This window comes from Fusarium subglutinans (genome assembly GCF_013396075.1).
Source record: "Fusarium subglutinans strain NRRL 66333 chromosome Unknown NRRL66333_c0000163, whole genome shotgun sequence".
In the NCBI taxonomy this organism is placed as follows: domain Eukaryota; kingdom Fungi; phylum Ascomycota; class Sordariomycetes; order Hypocreales; family Nectriaceae; genus Fusarium; species Fusarium subglutinans.
This window is the reverse complement of record NW_023502226.1, coordinates 410-25,491: the sequence shown is the minus strand read 5'-3', so window position 1 is coordinate 25,491 and position 25,082 is coordinate 410. Positions and strand designations below refer to the sequence as shown.

General features: G+C 48.3%; 11 protein-coding genes across 11 annotated transcripts; 4 read left to right on the top strand and 7 right to left on the bottom strand.

The window, feature by feature from the left end:
• Positions 1-442: 442 nt before the first annotated feature.
• Positions 443-1,915, bottom strand: FSUBG_9920 (uncharacterized protein; the record flags this gene model as incomplete). Its single annotated transcript, XM_036688484.1, has 1 exon — positions 443-1,915. One exon carries the CDS (start codon positions 1,913-1,915, stop codon positions 443-445), a length of 1,473 nt encoding a protein of 490 aa, XP_036534581.1.
• Positions 1,916-2,915: 1,000 nt separating this feature from the next.
• On the top strand, positions 2,916-5,165 carry FSUBG_9919 (uncharacterized protein; the record flags this gene model as incomplete). The annotated part of the gene is made up of 7 exons (XM_036688482.1): positions 2,916-3,614; positions 3,664-3,721; positions 3,892-4,060; positions 4,178-4,239; positions 4,292-4,530; positions 4,580-4,645; positions 4,692-5,165. The coding sequence occupies 7 exons, from the start codon at positions 2,916-2,918 to the stop codon at positions 5,163-5,165; spliced, it is 1,767 nt and encodes a 588-aa protein (XP_036534580.1).
• A 42-nt stretch (positions 5,166-5,207) lies between these two features.
• FSUBG_9918 (alpha-1 3-mannosyl-glyco 4-beta-n-acetylglucosaminyltransferase C) lies at positions 5,208-6,479 on the bottom strand (the record flags this gene model as incomplete). Its single annotated transcript, XM_036688481.1, has 1 exon — positions 5,208-6,479. The coding sequence occupies one exon, from the start codon at positions 6,477-6,479 to the stop codon at positions 5,208-5,210; it is 1,272 nt and encodes a 423-aa protein (XP_036534579.1).
• A 1,597-nt stretch (positions 6,480-8,076) lies between these two features.
• On the bottom strand, positions 8,077-10,041 carry FSUBG_9917 (serine protease ABC transporter B family tagB; the record flags this gene model as incomplete). Its single annotated transcript, XM_036688480.1, has 1 exon — positions 8,077-10,041. One exon carries the CDS (start codon positions 10,039-10,041, stop codon positions 8,077-8,079), a length of 1,965 nt encoding a protein of 654 aa, XP_036534578.1.
• Positions 10,042-11,511: 1,470 nt separating this feature from the next.
• FSUBG_9916 (triacylglycerol lipase V precursor) lies at positions 11,512-13,135 on the bottom strand (the record flags this gene model as incomplete). The annotated part of the gene is made up of 2 exons (XM_036688479.1): positions 11,512-12,623; positions 12,676-13,135. The coding sequence occupies 2 exons, from the start codon at positions 13,133-13,135 to the stop codon at positions 11,512-11,514; spliced, it is 1,572 nt and encodes a 523-aa protein (XP_036534577.1).
• Positions 13,136-13,935: 800 nt separating this feature from the next.
• FSUBG_9915 (uncharacterized protein) lies at positions 13,936-15,134 on the top strand (the record flags this gene model as incomplete). Its single annotated transcript, XM_036688478.1, has 3 exons — positions 13,936-14,112; positions 14,159-14,637; positions 14,687-15,134. The coding sequence occupies 3 exons, from the start codon at positions 13,936-13,938 to the stop codon at positions 15,132-15,134; spliced, it is 1,104 nt and encodes a 367-aa protein (XP_036534576.1).
• A 137-nt stretch (positions 15,135-15,271) lies between these two features.
• Positions 15,272-16,033, bottom strand: FSUBG_9914 (uncharacterized protein; the record flags this gene model as incomplete). Its single annotated transcript, XM_036688477.1, has 1 exon — positions 15,272-16,033. The coding sequence occupies one exon, from the start codon at positions 16,031-16,033 to the stop codon at positions 15,272-15,274; it is 762 nt and encodes a 253-aa protein (XP_036534575.1).
• Positions 16,034-16,662: 629 nt separating this feature from the next.
• Positions 16,663-17,677, bottom strand: FSUBG_9913 (cytochrome P450 monooxygenase; the record flags this gene model as incomplete). Its single annotated transcript, XM_036688476.1, has 2 exons — positions 16,663-17,537; positions 17,590-17,677. The coding sequence occupies 2 exons, from the start codon at positions 17,675-17,677 to the stop codon at positions 16,663-16,665; spliced, it is 963 nt and encodes a 320-aa protein (XP_036534574.1).
• Positions 17,678-18,163: 486 nt separating this feature from the next.
• On the bottom strand, positions 18,164-20,019 carry FSUBG_9912 (pisatin demethylase (cytochrome P450); the record flags this gene model as incomplete). Its single annotated transcript, XM_036688475.1, has 6 exons — positions 18,164-18,217; positions 18,268-19,000; positions 19,044-19,402; positions 19,457-19,554; positions 19,616-19,714; positions 19,764-20,019. The coding sequence occupies 6 exons, from the start codon at positions 20,017-20,019 to the stop codon at positions 18,164-18,166; spliced, it is 1,599 nt and encodes a 532-aa protein (XP_036534573.1).
• Positions 20,020-20,560: 541 nt separating this feature from the next.
• Positions 20,561-22,099, top strand: FSUBG_9911 (methyltransferase; the record flags this gene model as incomplete). The annotated part of the gene is made up of 8 exons (XM_036688474.1): positions 20,561-20,635; positions 20,701-20,745; positions 20,829-20,919; positions 20,968-21,024; positions 21,125-21,247; positions 21,298-21,320; positions 21,366-21,403; positions 21,460-22,099. 8 exons carry the CDS (start codon positions 20,561-20,563, stop codon positions 22,097-22,099), a joined length of 1,092 nt encoding a protein of 363 aa, XP_036534572.1.
• A 2,349-nt stretch (positions 22,100-24,448) lies between these two features.
• Positions 24,449-24,697, top strand: FSUBG_9910 (uncharacterized protein; the record flags this gene model as incomplete). Its single annotated transcript, XM_036688473.1, has 1 exon — positions 24,449-24,697. The coding sequence occupies one exon, from the start codon at positions 24,449-24,451 to the stop codon at positions 24,695-24,697; it is 249 nt and encodes an 82-aa protein (XP_036534571.1).
• Between the last annotated feature and the right edge of the window lie 385 nt (positions 24,698-25,082).

Genomic DNA, 25,082 nt, shown 5'->3' with positions numbered 1-25,082 from the left:
AGGCGTAGCTCTAATCGTTATATATTCCACGTCTCCGATATCTTCATGCTACCATGTTGGAGATGCGTCACGACAGTGGACGAACCAGTCCAGGCCGCGCACTTCACCATCGTAAACTTCGAGGCTTAGTTATGCCAAGCCTTGCCAATCCGTGTTTGTTGCCGAGTGTCTGTCCGATGCATTCTCATAGTCATCAAAAGTAAAGCAGCTTGAGCAGGGAGAGAGAAGAATTGTGTCTGTGTTGCAGCCGGGAGCGGGTCCTTAAATGTCAGCAACCTGCATTAGCGCCGGACTTTAGGTGGGATGGAAGCTTCCAAGGCACGTCATTGCTCGACTTGCCATTCAACCTTAATCAAATAGTCTAAACAAACGCCCAAAAGCTGTTTTAGGACGGCCAAAGCACCCGGAATCTATGTTCATCATGCAAGACTATACATTTGACTCAATAACACCAATTCGCAGATTGCTGAACCCTACTCCCTGTCAATAGCCCTTCACTCTGCCCCGGCGTGTTGACCAGCGGAAAATACTCCAGCCCACTCTCCTGGCTCGGCATAGAAGGTGGCACGGAGTCGTTCACTTGTCCAGCCCCAGAGCATCTCTCACACGGAACAATCTCCCGATTCTTCTTGCCAAGATAGAATTCCGCCGAAAGCTTATAGAGTTGCCATACAGCTTGAAGCAGCACAAGATCAGCTACAATGATCGCAACGATGAGGTTTCCCGCTGGTTTGAGCCGTGGCACCTGACAGATGTACGTCGTAGTGATGACAGATGGCGCAATGCCCAAGCTACCCGTCGTTTTCTTTAATGCGCTGTAACTATCGTTTGCGGGACCTGATATCAGATTTGCCATGCGAGCTGTCGAGAAGTTTTCCGTGTAGCGGGTCAGCAGCTTAGTGTCGGTGAGGATGTTGGACTTCGGGGTTGCTTTCTGCCCAAGATCAACGAGTATTGTCGAGTACGCAGCTTTTGCCAGCGAGTCTGCTTTTATCCATACGTTTGGATAAGTGTCGCTCCTATCTAGAGCCTTTGCCGTTAAGGGAAGCGGCAAGTCTGGACAACAGGCTACTTCATCTATTTTGCTACCATAGAAACGATAGTCAAGGCTGAAGAAGCCGGGGTCGTCAATATTAGGAAGCGTATCATTCGTCATGAAAGAAACAGTCCCCTTGTTGAGTTCTATCTTACCATCGTCATCTTTAATAGCCCCCCGCTGATCCTGAAGCATCAGTGTGACTTCTCCCCAGAATGTCGACATTAGGGACTCGCCCCACCAGAGGCTAGCTTGCGTTGTCTTGTTACGACTGAGGAACCCTGTACCAAGAAACTTGCGGAGACTATTGAAGGAAACGGTCTCAGGAACGTAGTCGTAGGTCTGTGTCATATTGAAGAAGACTTCTCCGGCAGGGGTGTCAATCTTGCAAGAGATGTACGACCGCAGCACGGCGCCCCATTCGCAAAAGCCAATTTGCTTTCCAGCTCTGTCTAGCGAATCAAAGTCGATTTCCACGGAATGGACAGAGCAGTCCTGCAGGATGTTTCTGTGATATGTGAGAGCCGGTGAAATGACTCGTTGACCTTCTTTTCCCCTCTCCCAAACGCTTGTCAACGTGTATGTCAAGGCCGTGTTGTTGGTGAAGAAATCGCTGTTTACAGGTAGCGTGGCAGGCTGGCATTTGGGCTGGACTTTGGTGGTTAGGAAGGATGGGTAACGATGCAGAAAGCCGCGCCTCGAAACAGTCGCATTTGGATCCAGCGAGTTCTGCACGATAAGTTCATAGCTGCTAGAGGCAAAATTCATCAGAGTGAAGAGCGCGATGAATACTATACCCCCGACGACAGTAACTGGCGTGAACCATCGGAAGGGGAAGGGTTGGGTGATGGGGTAGCTAAAGAATGACTTATGCTCCATGGTCGGTGGTGATTAAACCAGAGGGCTACGATCAAGGATGAGGCATTATTGTTTATGTACTGCAGATAAAAATCAGGCTGTGAGTAAGTCCTCGATTCCTAGATAACGGCTTTTTCAGCTTTGTCTTACCACCAATCAGCTGCTGGCCTTTCATGCAGCTTACTGTCATGTCAGTCCTGTTTGGGGGCCTCGCATATTTCTATAAATATCTTTCGGCGAGTGACTCTAAAGTTATCACGCGTGAGCCCAGCCCTGTATTGTTGTCAGTATGAAATAAATATCACGAAATGATCAGAATAAACTGATATAGTTCGAGGGCTTCTATAAATGTAGGATGTCTTCTGTCCTTCATCTCAGATGAAACCATTTCTCAATAGTGCCCTCATCATCCAAAGCCTCTCCACCCATTAAGCCGTTATCGAAAGAGTCCCCCAAGGACAAATAATCTTCATCACTAGCACCATCCACCGGGCGCATAACAAAAGGCATGCTCCACCATAAAGAACACAAACATGGTCTCCAGGCTTCATCGACATGGGCCCAACACCAACGTACCCTAGTTCGGTTATGGAGAACGCTCGTTCTGTTTCCAGCGCATTTTTGAAGCCGTTGTTTATATCATCTCGACCCGTGGGTGGTGGAATCTCTAGACTTTTTACCAGCTCGGCCGAGTTTCTGAACCAGAGGCGTTCATTTAGCACAATACCTACGGCTGTCAAAGTCAGACAAACCAATTTTAGTTATTCGGGGCTTAAGAGTATAAAACTATCATCAAAGGCAAGTTAAAGACTGTTCAGCGACCTCCTGGTCGATAAGTTATGCAATATGGAGTGCAATGCTTCAACATTTAACAGATTACAGCGGATGTTGGTGCGAGCAGTGATAGCCGGGGCTTAGCCGACCGAGGTTGTCGACCAGACCCGTCCATAAAACTCGGCCGTGTTGTAAATGTCTCACCCGCAATAATTGTGCAAAACACGGCCGACGGGAATAATTACACATGTCAAATCCGAGATCAGTCCGAAGCAGTCAGCGGTCTGTTTTCGCTTGCACTAATTGTTCTCGCCGCAAGATTAAATGCTCCAAGACTATCCCATGTACCGCTTGCGTGCGCCAGAATAAAGCTGCACAATGTCACCGAGAGCCTGTCGCAGTTGTTTCGAGGCGCTCGGTCGGGCGCTCCAGGGCCTCTACAGCACTGGATGATCCGCCACCTGTAGTTGTCCCTGCCCCAGAAGCGGCCAACCTCACGACAGTGTCCCCAACTTCGATCGAGGAGGTACCTACTACTACTGTTAACCCTGAAGCTCGCAGCATCACTACAAGCAGTAATGATTCCCTGCCGCAAATTGATGAGCGAATGATTGAACAGCTTTTGGCTTCACTATCCACGCCCGACACAAGGTTGACCAACGAAGCTGCTGCCATGCTGGAGTTTCTCACCCACGGTCGGCGCAATATTCTCAACCAATTCATCGGAAGAGAGTCCATTTCCACCTCAATAGTGCAGCCTGTTCAAAAGTGGGATACGTTCCTACCTGTCGAGGATGCCCGCTCACTGCTAGCGCTTCATGAGAAGCATTTGAGCTGGATGCACAACACGGTTCATATGCCGACGTTTCTGCGCGAGTTTGATGAGAATATTCTCAAAATTGAATGTGACAGAAGTTGGATAGCTCTTTATTATGCTCTGCTCTCCGTAAGATGCACCCCCTGCCGCTCAACTGGCGAATCTGACCCTCCATAAGCAAACGCTCTACCATCTCGAAAGTAACTATCTGTCATCTGTACCCAAGAGAATAACAGGTAAATCACCTGGCTTCCTCATTCTGCAAGTGACTGACGCTTGGTAATACAAGTTGATAGCGAAGCGTCCCGTATCTTGTTCGATAAAGGCAGAGAGATGCTGTATGAAGCCGAGTTCATGGATAAGCATAAATTGACCTCGGTTCAAACAATCTGCTTGCTGGTTCAAGTTGCTCACAACTTTGACAAATCTGACCTCATATGTGTCCTCGTATCCGCTGCTATTCGCATCGCTCAATGTCTGAACCTGCACAGGCTGGGTCATGATGACCATGGTGCTGGTGTGAATGAGCCCATCGACCGCGAAGTGCGAAAGCGAGTTTGGTGGTTTCTCGTTCGGTACGACTGGTTGCAAATACCATTCCAGAATACTTGCCAGATTCATTATTCGTAGTTCAACACCCCGATGCCCGCTAACTGCCATGACGATGAGCAGCGCATGACACAAGGTGGCAGAGTCGATGCACAGCCCGCTGAGATCTGCACCATTACTACTTGGACGAATTGCCTTGCCCAGAGTAAGGCTAGTCAGCTCAACATGAACGACGCAGGCTAACCAAACTTTCACAGTGTCTGTTGTTATGTGGAGACATCATGATCGCATGTTAAAGCAAGGAAGTATAGAGACTGATGACATTGATGGAAGATATGATGAAGTCATCCGAGCGGACGAGGAGATCAAGACCCTGTATCTCTCATGGTCTAATACGCTACGTGAGGTCAATACTACGCCAAGCGACAATCCAGCAACCGATGGTTTGCCTACGGGTCTAATGCCGGCGATGCTTCTCATGAGTATTGCCCAGAAAGTAGTGAAAGCTGAGGATGTAATGTGTTCGTGGCTAAGAAGTTCGACAGATCTTTATCGTTCATCGCCAATTCCAACTTTCGTGTTTCCGGGACAGACAATACGCGTTCTCTCAAGTAAGTGCCCATGGTCTACTATGGGATTATCACTGATCCGCTGCAGCTCTCATGTGTGACGATAGCGGAACGAAGCATCGAAGCATTCCAGCGATGGCCCGACTGTCTTGAGGCACGCATCTGCCGCAGAATGTGGACTACGCTGTCGTACATGATCAGCTGCTCCATCACTCTCCTCTTTGCTTTACTATTCAAGGCCCGGAATGCCCTCACGCATGACTGGGAGAGGCTACGTGCTTATGTTGAGTTCGGGAAGACCTTCCTTGGTAAGGAAGAACAGGGAAGCTCAATCGCCAGGAGAGGAGTTCGATTACTCAGAGCGCTGATGGAGCTTGAGCACACATCGGGTGTCTCATCGGACATTGAGGTGGATATTGGAGATACTATACGCCGCGTTGCGTTAGCCGATGACGATGGGGTTGAAGTAAACCCTGGTGAGGGGAATCAGATGTCTTTTCCGTACGGACAAGATCTCTGGGAAAGCCTGATGAGGGATCCTGCGGAGGGTGAACTGATATGATGTCTGATGTGAACTGAACTTGAATTGAACATCACAAGTCTGTTAATTCCATGATCTCCTGGCGATGGTCTTCTCAAAGCTAAAGTTCCACGTAACCTTGCGAGTCCCCCCAACATCCGATGATCCCATCCTTCCGACATGTTGCAGTACACTTGGCGTGATAGCATACTTCCTCAGATGATGACTGTCAGCGAAAGACTCTATGAGTGAGTCGCCAGCAACAGCATCAGACGCGTTGTTCAGGGCAGCACCGAGCGCGTCAAGATGTTGCCGAGGGATCACTAGACCCTGTGCACAGCATCCGTAGTTTGGCATCTCATGAATGCCTCTTGGATACGGGTTGACTGCAAGGCGACCGGCAAGAAAGTACAAGAGGATGAAGGACGCTGCCCAGAATGTGACATGTGGTAAGGCCCAGAGGGTAGACTTTAGGTGAAAGGTCTGGGACCTCCGTCGTGTATCTATAGTCACTACGAGGAAGTATAGTGCCAAGACGATACAGTATACCGATATCGAATTTACGAGATAGGTCGGCCACTCCTCAGCGTTCCAGCCCATGTATGTTTCGGAATAGAACAGTCTCAGATACAGCCAGTTCTTTGCGTCTTCGGTTCGTTCAAGCTTGTCCAAGGCAGTAGATAGTCGCCCTAGCCAGTTGTGCGCAGCAATGATATCGTCCTCAACCAAAGCAAAATACTGTGCTTTTTGTTCTTGGCAGGCTGTCATTAACGTAGCGTAATCGCGGTGGACTCGATCGTTTCGGGAGAGCTCAAGGATATGATCCGATGCGACGGTACGGTATTGCTTGGGGGCATCGGTTGTCGAAGCATTGCCGTAAACGAGGACCTCATCAACCAGGCGGTCTAGCCATCGTTTCCCAAAGGCGGGATGGGATTCTGGATCATTGTCTGCTAGCATTACAATGACGTGTATCGCCTGTCTCTGTTCGAGACTGAGACCTTGGACTAGTGAGGCCACAGCTCTGGGCAGGAACTGCTCTCGTTCTCGCGTGACACTCGGTATGCCGACACAAACACGCTTCTCTGAGTCTCGCGGTATTGCTTCAGCAGCATTGTTGAAAAGAGGGAGTTTAGCTAGCTCTTCTATCGGGAAGTGTTCGGCAACATCGAGTAGTTCATCGGCTTGGTGCTGCCGAATAGCACTGTATCGCGTCTCGTAGGCTCGGTTGGAGTCATAGAAGAAGGAAGAAGGATCGGAGAATGTGTAGAGTCTGCAGAGCTGGAACAAGAAGACCCACAGAATAGCCAAGGAGGCGTAGACGATGAAGAGCCGTCGGCAATGTCCTATCAGCATTGTGATTAAGATACAACATAGCTAAAATGCAATACATGTTGACCATCAGTTGGCGGATCTGTACAATGTTCTTATTAGAAGCTTCGGAAATATCTTGACTGCCGACTTGGCATGGCACAAGTATTGCTACGTGCGTCTAGCGTCGGCCGACCTGTGGACTGCCTGGCCATGATCGACCATTGGAGACCAATCTCAAGCCTCTAGGAAGGAAATACGAGCTTTGTTAGTCCGGATATTCGTCACGGGTGTTTCAACACGTCGTACGGTACTGTTTGATGCACATGGGTTATGATCCTCTTGGGCTGTGCGGTAGATTCACATGAAGACGAGGCTGAGATAGCGAAGTACATCTAAACTTGTTCTCCATCGCGGCTGGTTTTCCAATAGGCGGTCACTAGTTCACTGAATGCACGAATATTGACTTGGCTAAGTGGTCCCTTTCTACTAGATGTTCTGGAATGTCATTTCTAAGAAAGGTGATTCGTCCCAAGTATCGTCCGAGCCCATTTGGTCGCTCGTCATGACCATTAACTGCTAGCCTCGAATGATGGAGCATCAAGCTAGGGGGCAAAGCCACAAACCACGTGGATTTGTTTCACGCTACCTAAAAATATTTGAAGGATTCGGGCTTTAAAACGCGGCATTTAAGTATACGATGTTTAGATGACGTTTGCTTCGGAGTCTGTGGCAGTGCAGCGGCCGCTTGTGACTGGTTGTTTGTGGGACGACATTGCTGAGTAACGACTTCGGGCCGTGTATCACCAGCAAACTCGGGCCGAGCATTGATGCTTATTCACGAGGACTACTTTCATGAAACACAAGGCATATTCAATACAGCTCATGAGGGAGAATCGCAACTGTGGGTTTAAGAAGAAGGTTGTTTAGGAACAACAGAGCGCGCAGATCTCAATCTCGGGCTCCACTATGGTTGCCCTACAAGGCTGGCATCATCATCATCATCGCGTGGACCTTCGGGTATTCACGGATTTAATAACAACGTTAATAAGACTTTTGCTAGGTGGAAATAAGCATCTTCAACATGCATAAAAAACAGGCTACCTTTTGATTCGTGGCCATGCTCGTATTGCTCCTGTGAGTTTGCGTTCAAGGTTGGCATCATCGCAACAACTAGATCCCAAGACACGAACCTGATCCAGGCCACTACGAAACAAAACAATAACAAATGTTTTTAAATGAAGGTAAAATGAAACCACTTTCCTCGCGAAGAATTTCTCAAATTGTCGATCTCGAGGCAGTGCTCAAGCTCGTCCAGTCTCGTCTCCCCGAGAGGCGGCCGACCCGGTTAACACGGCTCAGCCGCACTTTCGGAACATTCTGTCAAAGCAAAAGTATGGAGCTGTTTACCTTGTTATTCACTCTGTATGCAAACGCTGTGAATTCCTGGTTGCTATCGAAACAAGTAACCATACTCCAGTCTCTATGCACCGTGATAAGTCTGCCTTGAGAGCAAGGAACTGCTTATTCTAGAGGAAGATCCCAAAATAAATTTAGCAATTAACACACTAGGCTTAGGCTAAAGGACCGAAACAGTTTCATCGGGCAAGGTCAAGATCCTAAGTTTTCCGGCAAGCTCTCATTAAATCACACTCCATACTATAGCAAAAGCTTGCTTATCGCCACGCATAGTCCTCGGCGTAGACACATTGAGCGTGATCTTGGTATCACTCTCCGCGGGAATACCACTCCAAATAACCTGCTCCACGTTGTTGACATCATCAGGTCTATCACCCAAGTTTCCAAATCTGCTCGGCCCATCGCCAACGGCAACCTGAAGATTAATATTGTTCTGCAAAGCAGCACCAGGAAGATCGGAATACACCATGGTGACCTTCAACGTAACAGTCTCCGAATCTGGTCCATCGGGCATAAGAAGGTCTCCCAGGGTGAGTATCTTGATGAACTCGTCCTCGTTATCCTCGTCAAGAAGTTCGGCCTCCACGTAGCCTTTGTTGGTAGTTATGCCCGTGAGAATAATGGAGTTAGCAAGATCAACGCGACCAAAGCCCTGGGCTTTAGAGCTGTTGCCCGTGTCCACAGCGCCGTTGACAAGCAAGGCTTTGAGCAGCGCGGCACTTGGGGAAGTGACTCCATCCTTCTGCAGCGTCTCTCGGAGAACGGCAACACAACCTGCGACAAGCGGAGTAGCCATGCTAGTGCCCGAACTAAATGCCCACGAAGGGTCACTTGAACGACCGAATCTGTCATCTGGCTTCGCATCTCTCGACATTGCCGACAGAATCATGGCACCTGGCGCAACGACGTCAGGTTTGATCCGTCCCTGAATCGTTGGCCCGCGACTACTGAAGCGTGAGATGTTGTTGGGACTACCTTCGACAACCCCATCGGCCTTGAAGGCCTCGAATTCGTTGTTTTTGGCCTTGCGGCGGTTATCGCATGACCCAACAGCGATGCAGTTCTTGGCTGCTGCTTGTGCACCAATGTGGCCAAGAGGAGTCATCTCCTTTCCGTCGTTGCCAGCAGCAAAGCAAACCGTCATCTCTTGATGATTGAAGACGAAAGTGTCGAGGTCTGTGCTTGCGTTGTTGTACCCAAGTTGGCGCGTCCAGATGGGGCCCCAAGAGTTGGTATGAATGAAACTCTGGTGATCGAACGCCTCTTTGAGGAGGTCGCCGAGAGTCTTCTGAGATTGGCCGAACAAGCCACCGCGACTGTCCAAGAGGGATTGGACAATGAGAGTCGCCTCTGGTGCAGTGCCCTGGATTGAACCTCCCATTTTCTGAGAGTGCCCATCTCCGAGAACAGAGCCGCAAACATGCGTGCCATGCCCATCGAAGTCATTAGTCTGGTTGGATCTTCCGACGGGGATGAGCTTCTTAACACGGCCGGTGAAGGCTTCATGGGTCTTGTTCTTATCACCAGTATCAAAGCCAGTGTCAGCGACGGTGACTATCTGATTGGCTCCTTTAAATATGGTGGTGTTGGGACCAGTGGCATCGGCATGGAGAATCTCACGTGCAACGTTGTTGAAGAAGGTGAGCTTATGTACCTCTTGAATGGACCCAACACTGTCAATCTTGGCGATCTCTTGCAGCTTGTCATTGTTGCCCGTCAGACGAATGACAGAGGCACCATCTCTGATGGTAATATCCTCAGGTGAGATTCCAAGAGAATCCTGGATACGCTGGGAGATATCCTCAGCCGAATCATCCGCACGATTCTGAAGGACGATGTCAACAGTACGACCCTCAGCCGCATCATCCTTGAGAGCTGGCTGGAGCTTCAGCTCTGGCTGCAGGGGCTTCGCATCCTTGACGAAAGCAAGGTCGCGCAGGGACTTGATGTCCGTGGGCTCATAGCGGCAGAGCCAGGTGTTGCCGCCGAGATACTCATGTAGCTCAACGTGGAGGTCTTTGAGGGTTCTTTTCTCGGGCCTCTGAAGAGGGTTTTGGGTCTCGAGAACGATGTAATTAGTGTTCTCGGGGAGATGGTTGAGTCTCATCTCGTCCCCGCCTGACTGCTCAGGGCCGTCCGGGAGGGATGAGACGGAGAACGCATTTCCGTTGATGGTAGGGCCAGACATGGTGAATGGGTTGAGTATAAGGGATTGTGGGATGAATCTGTGAGATGGAACTGTCACTGTTAAGAGTGATGTGATCAAGGACAGGACGAGAGAGAGTCTTATAACGACCTTGACAGGCAGCGGCAACGATGAAGCGCCTCTCCTTCAGAAAACGGATGCCCCCCTCTCAAGTGAGACAAGATATGTACCCAACAAGGGAAAGTAAGAAACCCTAAAGCCTTTACCCTAAGTGACGAAAAGATTAAGGTGAACTTAGTATACTTCAGTAGATCTTTAGACCATTTCGTTCTGGCACCCTGTCTCAATGGTAGGAGGTGTATGACTCTCCAAGGACCATGTCTAAATGTGCGGCTGAAAAGCAGGAATCGATCAGCCGACAACCTTCTCAGCCCTATTAGCATTACATAATTGATTCCTTGCTATGTCGACTGTCCGTGACTGCAGCATTGCCAAGGCTCCTACTAGCGAAGAAGGTGGCATAAGGGCGCAAAGAAATCTAAGACCACTATCCCAGGTGATAAAATTACTTGGGTTAATGAAGTGCGATTTAGTGTAGACTTAGTAAGTATTGGATTGGATAATTCTGGCACCTTGATCTCACATGGGCAGTTTTGCTCTAAAGTGGGTGTCCAATTGAGACAATCATATGTGACAATTGTTTACACTTGCATGAAGAGGCTTGCGGCTGAGCGTGAGCGATGGACGAGTCCCTAATCCGGGTAAAGGCACTTCATATCCCGCCCGTGGCTGGCTGAATTCTACAAGATGGTGGTGAGGGGAACGAATCACAGTGAGATGCTCTATCGGAGCACCAAGTCCCGACACTCCTCACGTCAAGCCCCAGACTTGTCCAGACTGCCGAACTAGAGACACCTCATGCATGTTTTACCATAAAAAGTGTAAATTAAGCTTAAATTGTTTAGTATGCTACGACGCGCTGTTAGGAATGTGATAACACTATCTGATAGTCCTATCCTTCCGTTTTCTCACGGACATCAGACTGAGACATGTGGCGAACCTGTTTACCACTATCTCTGTCCTGGACCAGGCACCTGCTCTATTGTCTACTGCTTCTCAACAGTTTTGCTGAGTGAGGCCTGATTTTCTTGGTTACTAGTCTTGCTTCTTACATGAGATGCGACATGGCCGTGCGCTGTTATCCGAGGCGCTAGGGTCAAGGATAGAAGAGTGTCTGCCCACCTAGTTAGTGGCTGGTGATAGCGCATTCGATTGAAGGAATGATGCCACAATCCTTGAGTTCAATTCCTCATTCATGGAAATTTATATGAAGCTAATGCCATTTTGACGATGTATTGTTTTTGGGGGTGTCTATTGAGGTAGGGACATATCGCGAAGAAACCTCTAGCGACACAACTACCAATGGAGAGTGACAGACTTCAAAATGCTATTGTTGGTATAAGGTTGAATGCTCTTTGGGTTACCAAAGGCGCGTGCGAGAAATATTATATCCTACGTAGAAGTTGAAAACGCCCCCATCGTGACTGTTGAGCAAGGAGCGTCATAGACAGAAGGCTTCACAAAGTCGACACGGGGCTTCGTGCCCTTACCCAGCTCAATCAAGGTCTTACGACTGGGATCAAATTTCGGCCAGCCAAGCTTACTCAGTCCAGACCAAGGATCATCGCTAAAAGAGAACCAAGCATGCTGCATGATCTTGGTGAGCTTCTTCTGGTCGGCCGATGGCTCAATACCGCTAACATCGACAGATGCGCCAAAGATCATGTGCAGATCAACTCCATGGTACGCGCCACTTGTAGGGAACAATCTCGTATTATCCCAGTCTGCCAGATATCGGTACGCCCATGACGGGACACTGTGATCTCGTCGCGCCTTGGCCTGGTAGGATACCGGACAGGTGAAGGATTCGAGAAGGAACGACTTCACTTGGGCGTCAGTGGGAACAACACCATTTCCGTAAGCGGGAATACGATAGTATCCGTCTTCGTTGTTGTTATTGCCAAACAGAATGGGGACTTTGACAAAGTTTCCGCTCTTGGTTCGGCTAACGTAGTCGGAGAAAACAACCTCGTTGTCTGGCTTGGGCCAGAACGGAGGGATGGACCGGAGTACGCTAGAGCTCGCAGCAGGCCTTATACCAGCAGCAGCTTTCTTAATATCCTCCCAGTCGGTCTTGCGCATGCAAGACATCACGTCACTGGTAGTATTACATCCTACAGCTGACACAACCGAAGCCCAGTTCTTCTCTTGGACTGCAACGGAGTTGCCAGGGAAACTAAAGGCATTTCCAGAGGGAGCGATGATCCCATTGACGATTGGGTCCTTCTTGTAGGCATATGTCCAGTAGTCAACAGCTACGCCACCGGAAGATTGGCCAGCGATGGTGATCTTTGAGGGGTTGCCGCCGAATCTCCAGATGTTGTCGCGAACCCACTCGACAGCGGCTCGTTGATCGCGTAGACCTAGGTTCTGAGTCTCGCCGGGTGCACCGGGGAAGCCGAAGATGTTGATACGGTAATTGACGGTGATGACGACGATATCTTCTGCGTCAGCAAAGTATTTGCCATTGTAGAAAGGACTGTCTGTGTTGCCGATAGCAAAACCTATAACACCAGGTCAGTTTCGGTCTCGATACAGAACCCACTAGAAACTTACGTCCACCATAGAAAAAGACCAGCACAGGCTTGTTTGATCTGGCAGAGTTGGGCGTGGCCTTGGACCAGATGTTGAGTGTCAAACAATCCTCACTCTGGGGGGTTCCGGCTGCGCTGGCAAAGTATGAGATGATCCGCTGGGCTTGGGGTGTCATATCAGGATAATCCACCTTCTTATTAGCCGTCAATGGACAATCATATCCAAAGCTCTCCGCTTTGAAAGGCTTTTTGGTGTAAGACGTGATACGCTGAGGAGCCGCAAACCTCAACTTGTCCACCGGCGGTTTCGCATACGGAATACCCAGATACTCAACGACACACGGTGAATTATCCGCAACATGGCCAGTGATCGGTCCATTGGCCGTCTCGACAGTGAGGTACTTGGATGGGTTGCATTTCGGTGTTGCAGCAGCCAGACCTGCCCAAAGGGCGAATGCAAAAGCCCAATTGACCGCGTACATGTTGGAGATGCAGTGGCGCAGGGGTGACAGAAGGCAAAAGTCACTGTCTCAAGTTAGGATGGGGAGATTTGGGAACTTTATTTAACCATTGAGACGCGCATCGGAGAAGTGCCTTGAAGAGGAACCCACAGAGGATGTGACCAGGTCAGGATGAACTTAGCGGCCGACCTTCCCGGATCAACGGTTTGACAGGGGCACGGCCCGCAAACAATGGACAGAGAATGAAGCTACAAGCCAATTGCTAGAATCAATTTTCATTCCAATTGCCCGTGAGATCATCATGATCGCAGTTGTCACTCGTATTTCTGTGTCCTTAATACCTCAAGGGCTCGTGATCAGTCCGAGTTACCCAACCTCCGGGGAACAGTTCGCCGTGCCTCACCCCTGCATGAAATGACACCACCAACAGGTTGGTTCACCCCAAACTGCAGTCAAAAGGACCGTTTATCCTTTCTTCTTCGGAGATTGATTCTATTCCCTCACTACCAAGACAGGCTGGTTGCTACGCATTCTTCGCTTGCCCTGTCGTCATTCTCTACCTACTCACTCTATTGAGCCGGCAATGTGGTAAGACTTCCGTTGCCTCTGAAGGTATGTCTTTGGGACTTTAGAATCAACACACGATGGCCGGTACTGCTTGTAGTAGTACCGGTCTCCATCATACCATGATATGCCGAGTGACATAGGTCTATTGCACCATTGGCTGTGCCGCGCTGTTGGAACCAATGTCCGCACAACTTTATATACTGGGGGTCCTCCTTGGCCCCTCTAGCCCGTCCGTGTAGGATGCAGCCACCAAAATGATTGACAGAGGCATGGGATTTCCCGCCGATGGCGTCGACAATCATGGCTGGAAGTTATACATCACATCCTTAGTGATGATCATTTCTTCAGGTCTGTTTGTCATTGCGAGATGTATTGCGCGGTACTCGATACACAAGCTGGGATCAGACGATGTTGCCATTATTGTTTCTCTGGTAAGTTGGTCGGTCCTCCCAACGGCACCGTAGCTAATTACTCAAGATATCATCTGTTCTTCTGTCGACGTACATACAACTTGCGATACACCATGGCTACGGAATGCACAAAGAGGACCTCGTAAAGCCCGATCTTCGAATGGCATTGAAGATGTTCTTCATCGCCCAGACACCGTACAAAGCAACTGTCTGTCTCAACAAAGTCGCCGCGATTCTACTATACCTCCGACTGTTTGTCACAAAATCGTTTCGTGTTTGGTCTTTTGTCGTGCTGGGAGTTGTAGTGGGATACAGTATCGGTGGTATTGCAGCGACAATTTGGCAATGCGTCCCTATCAAAGGGGCTTGGGACAAGTCTGTCGATGCCAAGTGCATCGACTCGAACAAGTTTTGGGTTGCTTACGCTGTCCTCAACATCTTGACTGACGTTATGGTCTTGGCTCTTCCGATCCTGCCTATCATGCGGCTTCAGACCAGTAGACGGGAGAAACTGCTGCTCTGCTGCATCTTTCTTTTTGGTGGATTGTACGTACAAACACCAATATCTCCAGACAAGAACTAACCAATGTCGTAGTGTTACCATCACATCAATCCTCAGAGTAACTTCGGTCTCTAATTCTCTCAGGAATAAGAAAGACATTACATGGAACTTCATCGATCGCGGCGTATGGACTCTGATCGAAGCTAACCTGGGAATCATTGCCGCTTGTTTGCCGGTGCTACGACAACCCATGGGTAAACTGTTCCCTCGCATTTTCGGATCAACCAAAAAGAGCTCCTTGTACTATACAGGGCTGGGTGCTCCCACAAAGGGCTACAACTTGTCAGATATAGCTGCTCGAAGCCCTCGTCCAGGTATTTGGAAGAGTGACGCATCTAGATCTGAACAAATTATTTCTGTTGGTGGGCCACAAACAGAAGCAAGTCGGGACAGTGACGAGCGCGGCATTATTGCACATTCAGTCAAAGGGAGTGATTTTGGGAGTGAGCTGGCTACTCATAAACCTGATTTAAGTAGATAGAAACCACAAAAGTTATTGATGGTATTTCTGAGTTCATATAAACACAAAGTCATTAACCACTTTACCCTAGTCCAAGACGTATTAACAGAGTCCCCCAGCTATACTACATTAATATCCCCAATACTTTGCCAGAGCCCCTACTTGGACTGATTTGGGGTAATGCCAAGCTCAATGGGCTGATAGGCGCTATCAGTAGGAGGGTTGCTGCTCGAATCGATCGCAAGCCAAAGTCCATCCGATCGCCCAGAATAAGTGTAAAACCGATCAAAGTCTCCACCAGTGGGCGTGCAGACCGCTTCCGGCCCGAAGACGCACTGAACCCCTGGCACAGAACACTTGAGCTTTCGATGGGTGGTCTGCTGACATGTGAGGAACCCAGTGGTAGGGCCACCGTTGGTATCACGGTCGCATGTCGCGACATAATTGGGCTCGCTACCGTCTCCGTATCCAATGCATAGGTGAAGATTGTTGCGCGTCGCTTTGGCATAGTCTGTGCCCTGCTCAATGATAAATGTAGGCATGTAGCCTATTCCGCTGTCTGGGAGATTCCAACCCATCATCGAGCCCTCATTTGCCACGCCCCTGATGTATTTTCCATCAATGGAGCCGCCTCCAACAGCAAGAACGTCGAACGTCTCGAAAGGCTCGGGTGCTGTTACGCTCGAAGTTGGGTCTGAAGTTGTAGTTGATTCAGCTGTCGTGGCGTCGGCCGTGATGCTAATCTCGGTGGCATCTATAGTCACTGTAGTCGGGGAAGATGATATTCCTGACGTCGGTGTATAGACTTCAGTTGTACCCGCTGTCGTACTATCATCCACGGTAGACGTGGCTCCGCGAGTAGAGACATCCAACGTAGTTGTGTGGCTATTCTCGACGGTGTGAGTCTCGGAAATGATCATGACTGTGCGAGATTCCACCGACGCGATGCCTAATAGCTAAATGAGATTTCTGACCATGCGACTCTCTATCGGTAGTGACTTACTCGTGTCCCTCGACCGAGGCTTGCAAACACTCGCCACTGCAGCAGTTGCCTCAAGCGCGACTAACCAAACAAGACAAAAACGCATATCGTAATGATAAGTGAGCGTTAGAAGTTGGATAAAGGCTGGTATCAGAGCAGAGAGGAAACAAGAATTGAAATGGTTTCTGAACGCACTGGTCGATGGGCTACTGCAGCTGCTCATTTGCCACTTATGGCCCTGTTACCTGAGGGCTTAGCGCTATTGACGTTCGAGACGTGGCTAATGCAATAGATCAGAAACTAACAAAACGCCGCAGGGATAGTTAAGAGTCAATAGCGCTATACTAAGATGAACGATCTGGAAGTTCTTAGACTAAGATTTCAGAGCTAGGAAAACTATAAAATTAACTTAATTACTGAGTCATTAAATATGATATACGGAGTAGTTAGAAAGTTTATGTAAAGGAGAAGAAATGAGAAGATGGTAGATGAGTTATTTGTGGCTGAGAGCTTATATGACCACAGAGAATTTGGAGAAGGAATGTTGTTCTGGCCCTTGGTAGCTACCTATGTATCATCAGAAGCAGGTTCAATCCCAAGGTCAACAGACTGCGTATCAGTAGTAGAAGCAATATCCTCCCGTCCCATGGCAAGAGTAACTCCTGTCGGCCCACCAGAATACGCATAAAATCCCGTGAACGTCCCAGGCATGGCCGAGCAAATCGGAATACCAGTAAGAGGGTCGTCCATGCACTGCCCAGCAGGAGCCGAGCACTCCAGCCTTTGATCGCGAGTCTGCTCACATGTAACCCTAGCAATACCGCCCATGAAGTTGGTCTCCGTGCCGGGATCACAGAGCGTGAGAAAGTGGATGTCTCTGTCGGTGTATCGGACGCACAGATAGTTTCCGCCGATTTCTCTGACTTGGCTTGTGTCTGGTTCAATGGAGAATGCGAGGATCTGCGGTGCGCCTGGGAGGTTCCATCCCATGTCGTAGCCTGGTTCTACCTCGCCGCTGAGCTTTTGGCCATCGACTTGCGCGCCGATAGCGAGGACGTTGAACGTTGGGATTGGGTCGAAGTTGTCCGCGGTTGTGGTGGTGGCATCGGCTGTAGTTGTCTCAGCAGACGTAGCCAGAGCAGTTGTTGTGGTTTCATCAGTGGCTGCACCATCCGTGGTTGTAGTATCTGTAGTGGCGGTCTCTGTGTTGGCGGTCTCTGTAGTGCCTGTTGTCTCAATGGCAGTAGTCGATAAACCGACAGTCACGGATGTTTCGATGGTAGTAGCCGTCTCTGTAGCCTCCGCTGTAGTCTCGTCATCAACAGTAGACGTGAGAGTAGTCGACAGATCGGCAGAGGTAGCAGTGGTCGATTCAGCTTGGACAGTCGTCGTTGGAGCGGTAGCAGAAATGGTCGAGGTTGCACTCTCGACAGTCATAACGCCTATTCGCTATTAGAAATGATCCACGAACATATTTCCAAGAGGGAAACACACTAGAACTGGCAGAAGGTCGAGGTTTGCAAACGCTAGCCAATGCGACATCAGTCGCAAGACAGACCGCAAAAAGGTTGCGGAACCGCATTTTTGTTACAATAAAGAATGACAAGAGTTGGATTGGGGGATTGAAAGAGAGGTTAGAAAACAAAATTGATCATGCAGTTACGAAAGGCGGATTCCTTGTTTTTATTCATCTTCTGTCAGGGGTTAATTCGCCCACGTAACAGCTAGCTCAGTGAGGCTTGACGCTATTGACGATCTGCTTCAGCTAGTTCATTAGCCCAGGTACTAGCCTTCACGTTAAATTTCATCGATGGATCCTCCGTAACGATCTAGACCGCTAAGAACTCGAGCCAATCATGGTTCCGCTCAAGCGAAGATTGATGAGACTAGAAATATTTCAGGGTAAACAACTTGGTGATCGTAGTCTGCACCACACAACTGTAAACTATCCTGGCTTTACGGAGGTACAGACGGTATAGTAGATCAACACTCTTATCCATCCTAAGCAGGCTGATGATCAATTTTAAAGCTATGTTGTTCTGAATGATAGATACGCAGGTTGGAGGACTCAAGCCTCCCGTCGTGTAATGCGAACAGGGAAGTCTTCAATTAGCCAAATTCCCTACGTCACCAGTCAGTAGCCACAATGTCAAATTCGAGTAGACCACATACAGCATTCATGATATGAAGAGGTCTCTCAGGACGTGTCATACAAAAGTCGAATCGTCGCAACAACTGCCAGGCGTGATTAGTCTCAAGCCTTCTCTTCACGCAGTCGAAACTCACCTCAACAAAGATCTTGTTCAGCTCAATAAACGCAACCGGTTTACCCAGACACTGGTACTTTCCGGTCGAGAATACAAGACTGACAATTTCAGCCATAGCTTCATATTTCGCAGGATCTGCATTGATCCATCGTTCAGGCGAAAAGAGACTCGCATCTTCACCAAAAGTCTCTTTGGAGTGATAAACAGCAAATGGTGATTGCCCGATCTGTGTACCTCCGGGGATGAATTTTCCATCAATCTCATCGCCTTGTGGTGGAACCTGCTTGAACAGTGGCCCAGCTGCTGGAGCTTTGATTCTGAGACCTTCTTGAATGACGGCCTGGAGATAGGGGAGTTTTCTGGCTTCAGCGTCGGTGATAGGTGATGAGATACTTCCAGCCTTGATTGCGTTGTCGATTTCGTTTTGAAGTTTGAGGTACATAGTGGGATTACTCAGGAGGCTGAGCATGATGAGGCGGATGGTAGTTGCTGAGGTGTCACTTCCAGCGACGACATTGAGCAGGGACTCTCGCGATGCTTCTTCCTGTGTCAGACCGTGACGAATGAATGAGCCGAGCATATCTGGACGCGACTCGGCACCTGGCGCAAATCGTTCCGCGACTTTCTTGTTTGCGACGCTTCCATTGTCAGCTTCCTGCAGGCTGCTACTGACAGACTTACCCAATAAAGGCACCAAAGCCAAGTTTGTCACTCTCCTTCGGCAACGCACCACTGAATAGTCGCGAATGCAGTAGAGACACTAGCGACGGGATATTTGCAATGAACAAAGTTACAGGAAAGTAAGATTTTGTGATCTTGATAAAGTCAAAGACGTCGTCATCTTGCTCGATGTATCCGAATGGCTGACCGAAGGCGAGGTCGCTGATGACATCTAGAGTGAAAAACTGGATCTTTTGCGCAAAGTCCACCGGGCGGTAGTCTTGATTCGTTGAGAGATACTTTGTTTCCAGGAGGTTGATGAGTTTAGCGATATGCTCATCAATGGTGCGCTCGAGAGACTCGTTTTCTTTGCCAGAGTACTGGCTCCAGAGTTAAGCTTCATATCACGGCAGTTGGTCTAGAAGAGGACTTACACCAGCGGCCATCTTGTTGCGCAGCTTTGCATGGGCGTCATCATCCCTCATGGAGAAGAGGTTATCCTTTCCAGGCTCGAAGCGAAGAGCATTGTACCCTGTCCTCAACTGTCAATCCATGATTACATACACCATCAACTGAAGATAGGAAGAGCTTACAAGGCCCTCTTGTATAGGCAGAGCGACTTGACATCATGCGCTTGAGCAGCTTGGGATCATCCGTAGCCAGCTCATTTGGCCCAATGCGCACGAGGGATCCTAGAGATAGAGTTAGCTACTCCTGTTAAGAGCGAAATCAAAGTCATACCATATTTCTCATTGGCTTGTTGAATCGCATAAGGTTGAGTTCCCTTGAAGGATTGTCTCACCATCCAAGCTTTGGAGAACCCCGCCCAAAATGGACCAGGAACATGTGATAGCCGGTACCAAGTGCGCAACGTGTCAGCTACGAAGAGAACCACTAGCCCAAGAGCCGCTGTAGCAATGACGGCCCGAGGATGGTCGGCAACGCCTTGCCAGACATCGCGCAGAAAGCCTGCAGAGGTGTCGCCTTCAGGGCTCATCTTGAAAGGTGTTTGAGCAGTGCCTCGAACCGTGATGAGCGGGCGAAGGAAGAGAAGCCATTTCGTCCAGGAGCAATTGACTAATCAGACTAATCTAGACTAATCAGCCGACGACGCCGTTGGAGATCAAGATACCCTGTAACGGCGCAGGGCCTTAACGGACTTTGTCCAATCAGATCATGTTGATTAGAAGGCGCATGAACGCTACCGAGCTTGACGCTGATAAAAACCACTCATATCAGGCAGTACAGCTTCTCTAACAGGTTCATGGTTTTTCAGTACGGCAGTCAGTTAGTGCAATAGTACCGCCAACGGCAGACCAAGACCCCTAAATGATATGATTCTGCACATCGATGGCGCATTTCGGAAGCAATCCCCGCCCAAATGAATTGGCGGAACATCAGTAACGCCACGTTCCGATCCAGAAAAGCCCATCACGCTACACAAGGAACGGCCCGGCACAAAAATAAGAAAGAGGGGGCGTTCCTTTCAATCAATCCTCCGTGATCCACAGCTCAATCACACTCTGGCCCCATCGACAATGGCACTTCAAGAGTCCCAGCACGAGGGGGGCACCCCGTCCCCAGAGCCTGTCATCCAAATCCAAGATGCTATCGTGAGATACCTATTCCTGCCCCTCTATTTTCATGCATGAGCGGGTCTGATTTGACACGTCCATAGGCTGCTGCAGGTGACGACGACGATGCCGACTCCTCAATTGGCGAGGTATGTTTCATTGACTCGCGCTTGTCATGGGTCACTTTACGCTTTGACGGAGCCTCAAAATGACGTATGTTGATCATGTGTAGGAAGTAGAGCCATCGGTCGTTTCAATCTCATCGAGTATTTTGGCATACCGACAAGAAAACGGTCGAAGTTACCATGCTTTGAGTAGCGGGAGTAAGATAATCTCGTGCCGATTGGTAGCAAAGAACTGACAAGTCGTAGAATATGTCCTGCCGAATGACGAAGTAGGTTTGATCAACAGACTCGATACCGGATCGGGTACTTTGCATAATGAATGTTACTGACTGAATGAAAGGAAGAGAATGAAAGACTAGGTATGTCGTGACTCACAATGATGGGGCAACGCTGACATATCTAGACTTACAACACGAGCTTTATGTTCGAACGCTCGACGGAGACCTTGCTGTATGTCCCAAAGCGAAAGGCGCGAATCGTGTCCTGGATATGGGGACCGGGACTGGCTCATGGGCGATTGACTACGGTAAGATGTTGCAATGCATGTAGTGACATTAAGCACTAACATGTGTCTAGCTGATGCAAACCCTCAGGCAGAGGTAACTCAATCATTGTCGCGTAGCTGAATCTTACTGACTTTATAGGTTATCGGCGTTGACCTGAGCCCAATTCAACCGGCTCTGTACGTAAAGCCTCTGGCATTCTACCGCGTGATGAAATACTGACTGCCCGTCTCAGCGTCCCACCAAACGTCAGCTTCGAAATAGACGACCTCGAAAAAGAATGGACCTGGACTCGGAAATTCGACTTCATCTTTGCCCGTATGATGCTCGGCTGCTTTACCGACTTCCCCCAGATCATCAAAGTCGCCTTCGACAACCTCGAGCCCGGCGGCTATCTCGAACTCCAAGACATGTCCCTCCCCGCGCGCTCCGACGATGGGACTCTCCACCCAGAAAGCTACCTCTCCAAGTGGTGCAGATCTTGCTTCGAAGCTGATCAAAACCTCGGCCGTCCCGTGTTTCCGACGACAGAGTATAAGAACTACCTCGCTGCTGCTGGGTTTGTTGATATCGTCGAGGTGCAGCAGAAGTGGCCAACAAATCCGTGGCCGAGAGATAAGAAGTTCAAGGAGCTTGGGGCGTGGGCTTGTGCGAATATCGCTGGGGGGTTGGATGGGCTCTCCTTGGCGTATTTTACGAGAGGGCTTGGGTGGTCGACTGAAGAGACAAGGGTGTTTTGTGCGCATGTGAGAAAGGATCTTTGTGTTCAAAACCTTTGTGGCTCAATGCAGAAGCTTTATTTAACTGAAAACCTAGTCCTGAATACGACCGAATCTCCAACAAGCTTTTCCGCCCAGCGCCACCAGCCTGTCTAACCTTTTCCTTTATTTCGCCAATTAACTTATCTTTATACCGGATTTTTACAATCTACCCTCTCCTAAAAGAGCAGTATATAGTATACCTAGGCTAGGTATACCTTTATAATCCTAATTACCTTATCAATATTATCTAGTAATTCCTTTCTTCTTTTATATATAGGGTCCTTCTAGAGATTAAGATAAGGCAATATATATATATAGGCGCTATAGTTAAAGTAAATAAGATCTATAAGGACTATATCTTCTATACTATTTGCTTTAATAACCTTATAAAGGCTTATAAAGTTATAGTTCTTGCTAAGCTTTTTATATATTTAATAGTTAAGTTAGTAAAAGTTAATAGGTATAGGGGCTATTATGCTTATACTAGCTATTAGAGGCTATAGAATTTTAATTAAATATATAATAGTTACAGTAAAAGTTATCTTAAAAGTATTAACTTAAGTTAATAAACTTGCTTATATTAAGTATCTTACTTTATATATACTTTATATACTTTAAGCCTAATTATCCTTATAAAGGAGCAGTAGCACTTATTTATATACCTCTAAAGTTAGTTATTAAGATATTAACTTTTTAGCTAAAACTAAGATCTTAGGTAATAGTAAGGGTAATAAGTATCTTACCTATATATATTTATTAGTATTCTTTACCTTTATGCACTGAAGGCTAAAGCCTCTTTAAACTACCTATAACCTTATTCCCGTGAGAAAGGATTTACAGAACCCAAGGATTCATGCATATTGGCCTATGTAAGTGTCCGTTCAGACTGATTCGACGATGTAGTGCTGACTCTATGACTAGCTACTTTGTCTATGGTCGAAAGCCACTTACGACGGCGGGATCCCCATAAGACACGTTTCTGTCTGGATATGAGAGCGGGGCTTTTGTGCATAGTTTAGCCATCCCCTCATCTGATGAAGTTATGAAAGTACATAGAAGAAATTTGGTTTATTGAACGAGCTTACTTGTCATAAGACTTGAAGTTGCGTGAAATGGCGCATCTTGACGCTGGAGGCCAAACATTGTCGATTATAACCCCCATCTTGTCCCACGAATACTGTTATAACTGGCCTTCAGAAGATGGTATAATCCCCCTTGCTTTGATCTTGTTAGCATCCTATTGACTCCCGAGAATGGCCATCAGGTTTTAGTGGTAGGAAGATATTAAGTTCTAAGTGATCACTTGTGGCTGAGAGCTTAAATCAGCGGACAGAACTTAGTAGTTCTTCGTGATCGTTTTAAGATCTCTGCCACAGGAGTCCATTACAAATGGAGATATTGAAAGAAAGTTTAGGTCCTGAAATCGAAGTTCTAAGTTCTGTCCGCTGATTTAAGCTCTCAGCCACAAGTCTCAACTGCAAATAACACATCTAGCTCACAACTTAGACATTATACCAAGTGACTAACCAATTGCTACAGCCAAAGGCTACTGCCTTCTTCTCTCTTTGACCACATCGTGATCCAACTCTTCAATCAACACATACAACTATTCTCAAAAGAACAGAATTTACTTCAAGATATATAATCCACTATTATACTAAGATCTGGAAACCCTGAGACCAATATTGTAGGTTCATGCAAGCCTCTACATTGTCATAAACCATACCTAACTGTCAACATGCAGGACTGATCGCCACTATGAGACTCAGGCTTATTGTCCTACCCGCCATCGGCTTGTCATCAGCTGTATCTGCTGGCCCCGCGGCATACGGGAGCTGTCAGGCCGGCTGTTCTGGGGTTGTCATGGCTTGCTATGGAGCAGCTGGGGCGACTTGGGGCGCTACCTTGGGCGCAACTGCTCCAGCAACTGTTGTTGCCTGTAATGTGGCTTTTGGAAAGTGCTCCTCGGTTTGCGCATCGGTTGGTCTGTTTGCACCTACACCATGATCACAAAGCCGCGAGACAGGCAATGCTCGCTTTCGGGAGGAAAGCAATATTTCCTAGCCTGCGGAAAAGGGCTGTTATGCCGAAGTACCAAAGGTGTTTCCATCATAGATAGCCTTTCTATTACTAGATCAATGGAGGGAATACGCACTTATCATAATATTATGCCAGAAGTGATTTGTAACTGTCAGTACCTTACTCAAAATGAGGCTGCAACTGATGACAGTGTCAGCCTGGTCTGTTATATGACGTGATCTTATGCGGGAGGCCGACCACCCACCCCGCCTCAGGTTAAAATCACTAGAAATGATGGTTGACAGCGTTTCAAAGCTTTCAGAAATCTAAACTTCTAAAGTTGATCATCTTACACGAACAACAAAAAGACGAGAGCACCTTGGCTCCAACAGCACGGAATACCAAGCACTGCGACGTACACGCGCGATAACAGCGATCTTCAAAATGAAGCCTCTCCATCTCCTTGTCGCCATCACCTCTCTTTCAACGACCGCGGTCGCAGGCCCGATCGCGTACGGCGTCTGTCAGGCAGGATGCGCCTCTGTCGCGATGGCTTGCTATGCTGCTGGCGGCGCGACCTGGGGAGCTACCGCTGGAGCGACGGCCCCAGCTACGATTGCAGCTTGCAACAGCGCATTCGGAGTCTGTTCTGCTGCATGTGCTCAAACGGCTCTGATCGCTCCCACGCCATGATCTTAAAGTTGAGGAACGTCACCAGGAAAGGTATTTGTAGGGGGGAATCTGCAAACCGAGAATATCTTTTTTATTTCCGACGGCATTTGTGCTTTTCGGCGATCAAGACGCAAGGGAATGCTTATATTACGGGGAAATCCATGAAGTAGCGCGGGCTAGAAGTCCCTCTATCTCGATGCGCGGGCAACTGATCAACTTATTACTGTTTATGGCAGGCTTCAAGAAGCAGGCAGCAGCGTTCAAGAATGTCACTCCATATTCTGTTCATGCTGTCATTTGAACGTGAATATGCTTAAATCAAGATTACAAGCCAAGATATTAGTGCTTACCATGCAGCCAAAGCTGTGTGCAGATTGGCCAGCTGTCCCAGGATTGAAACGTCGAG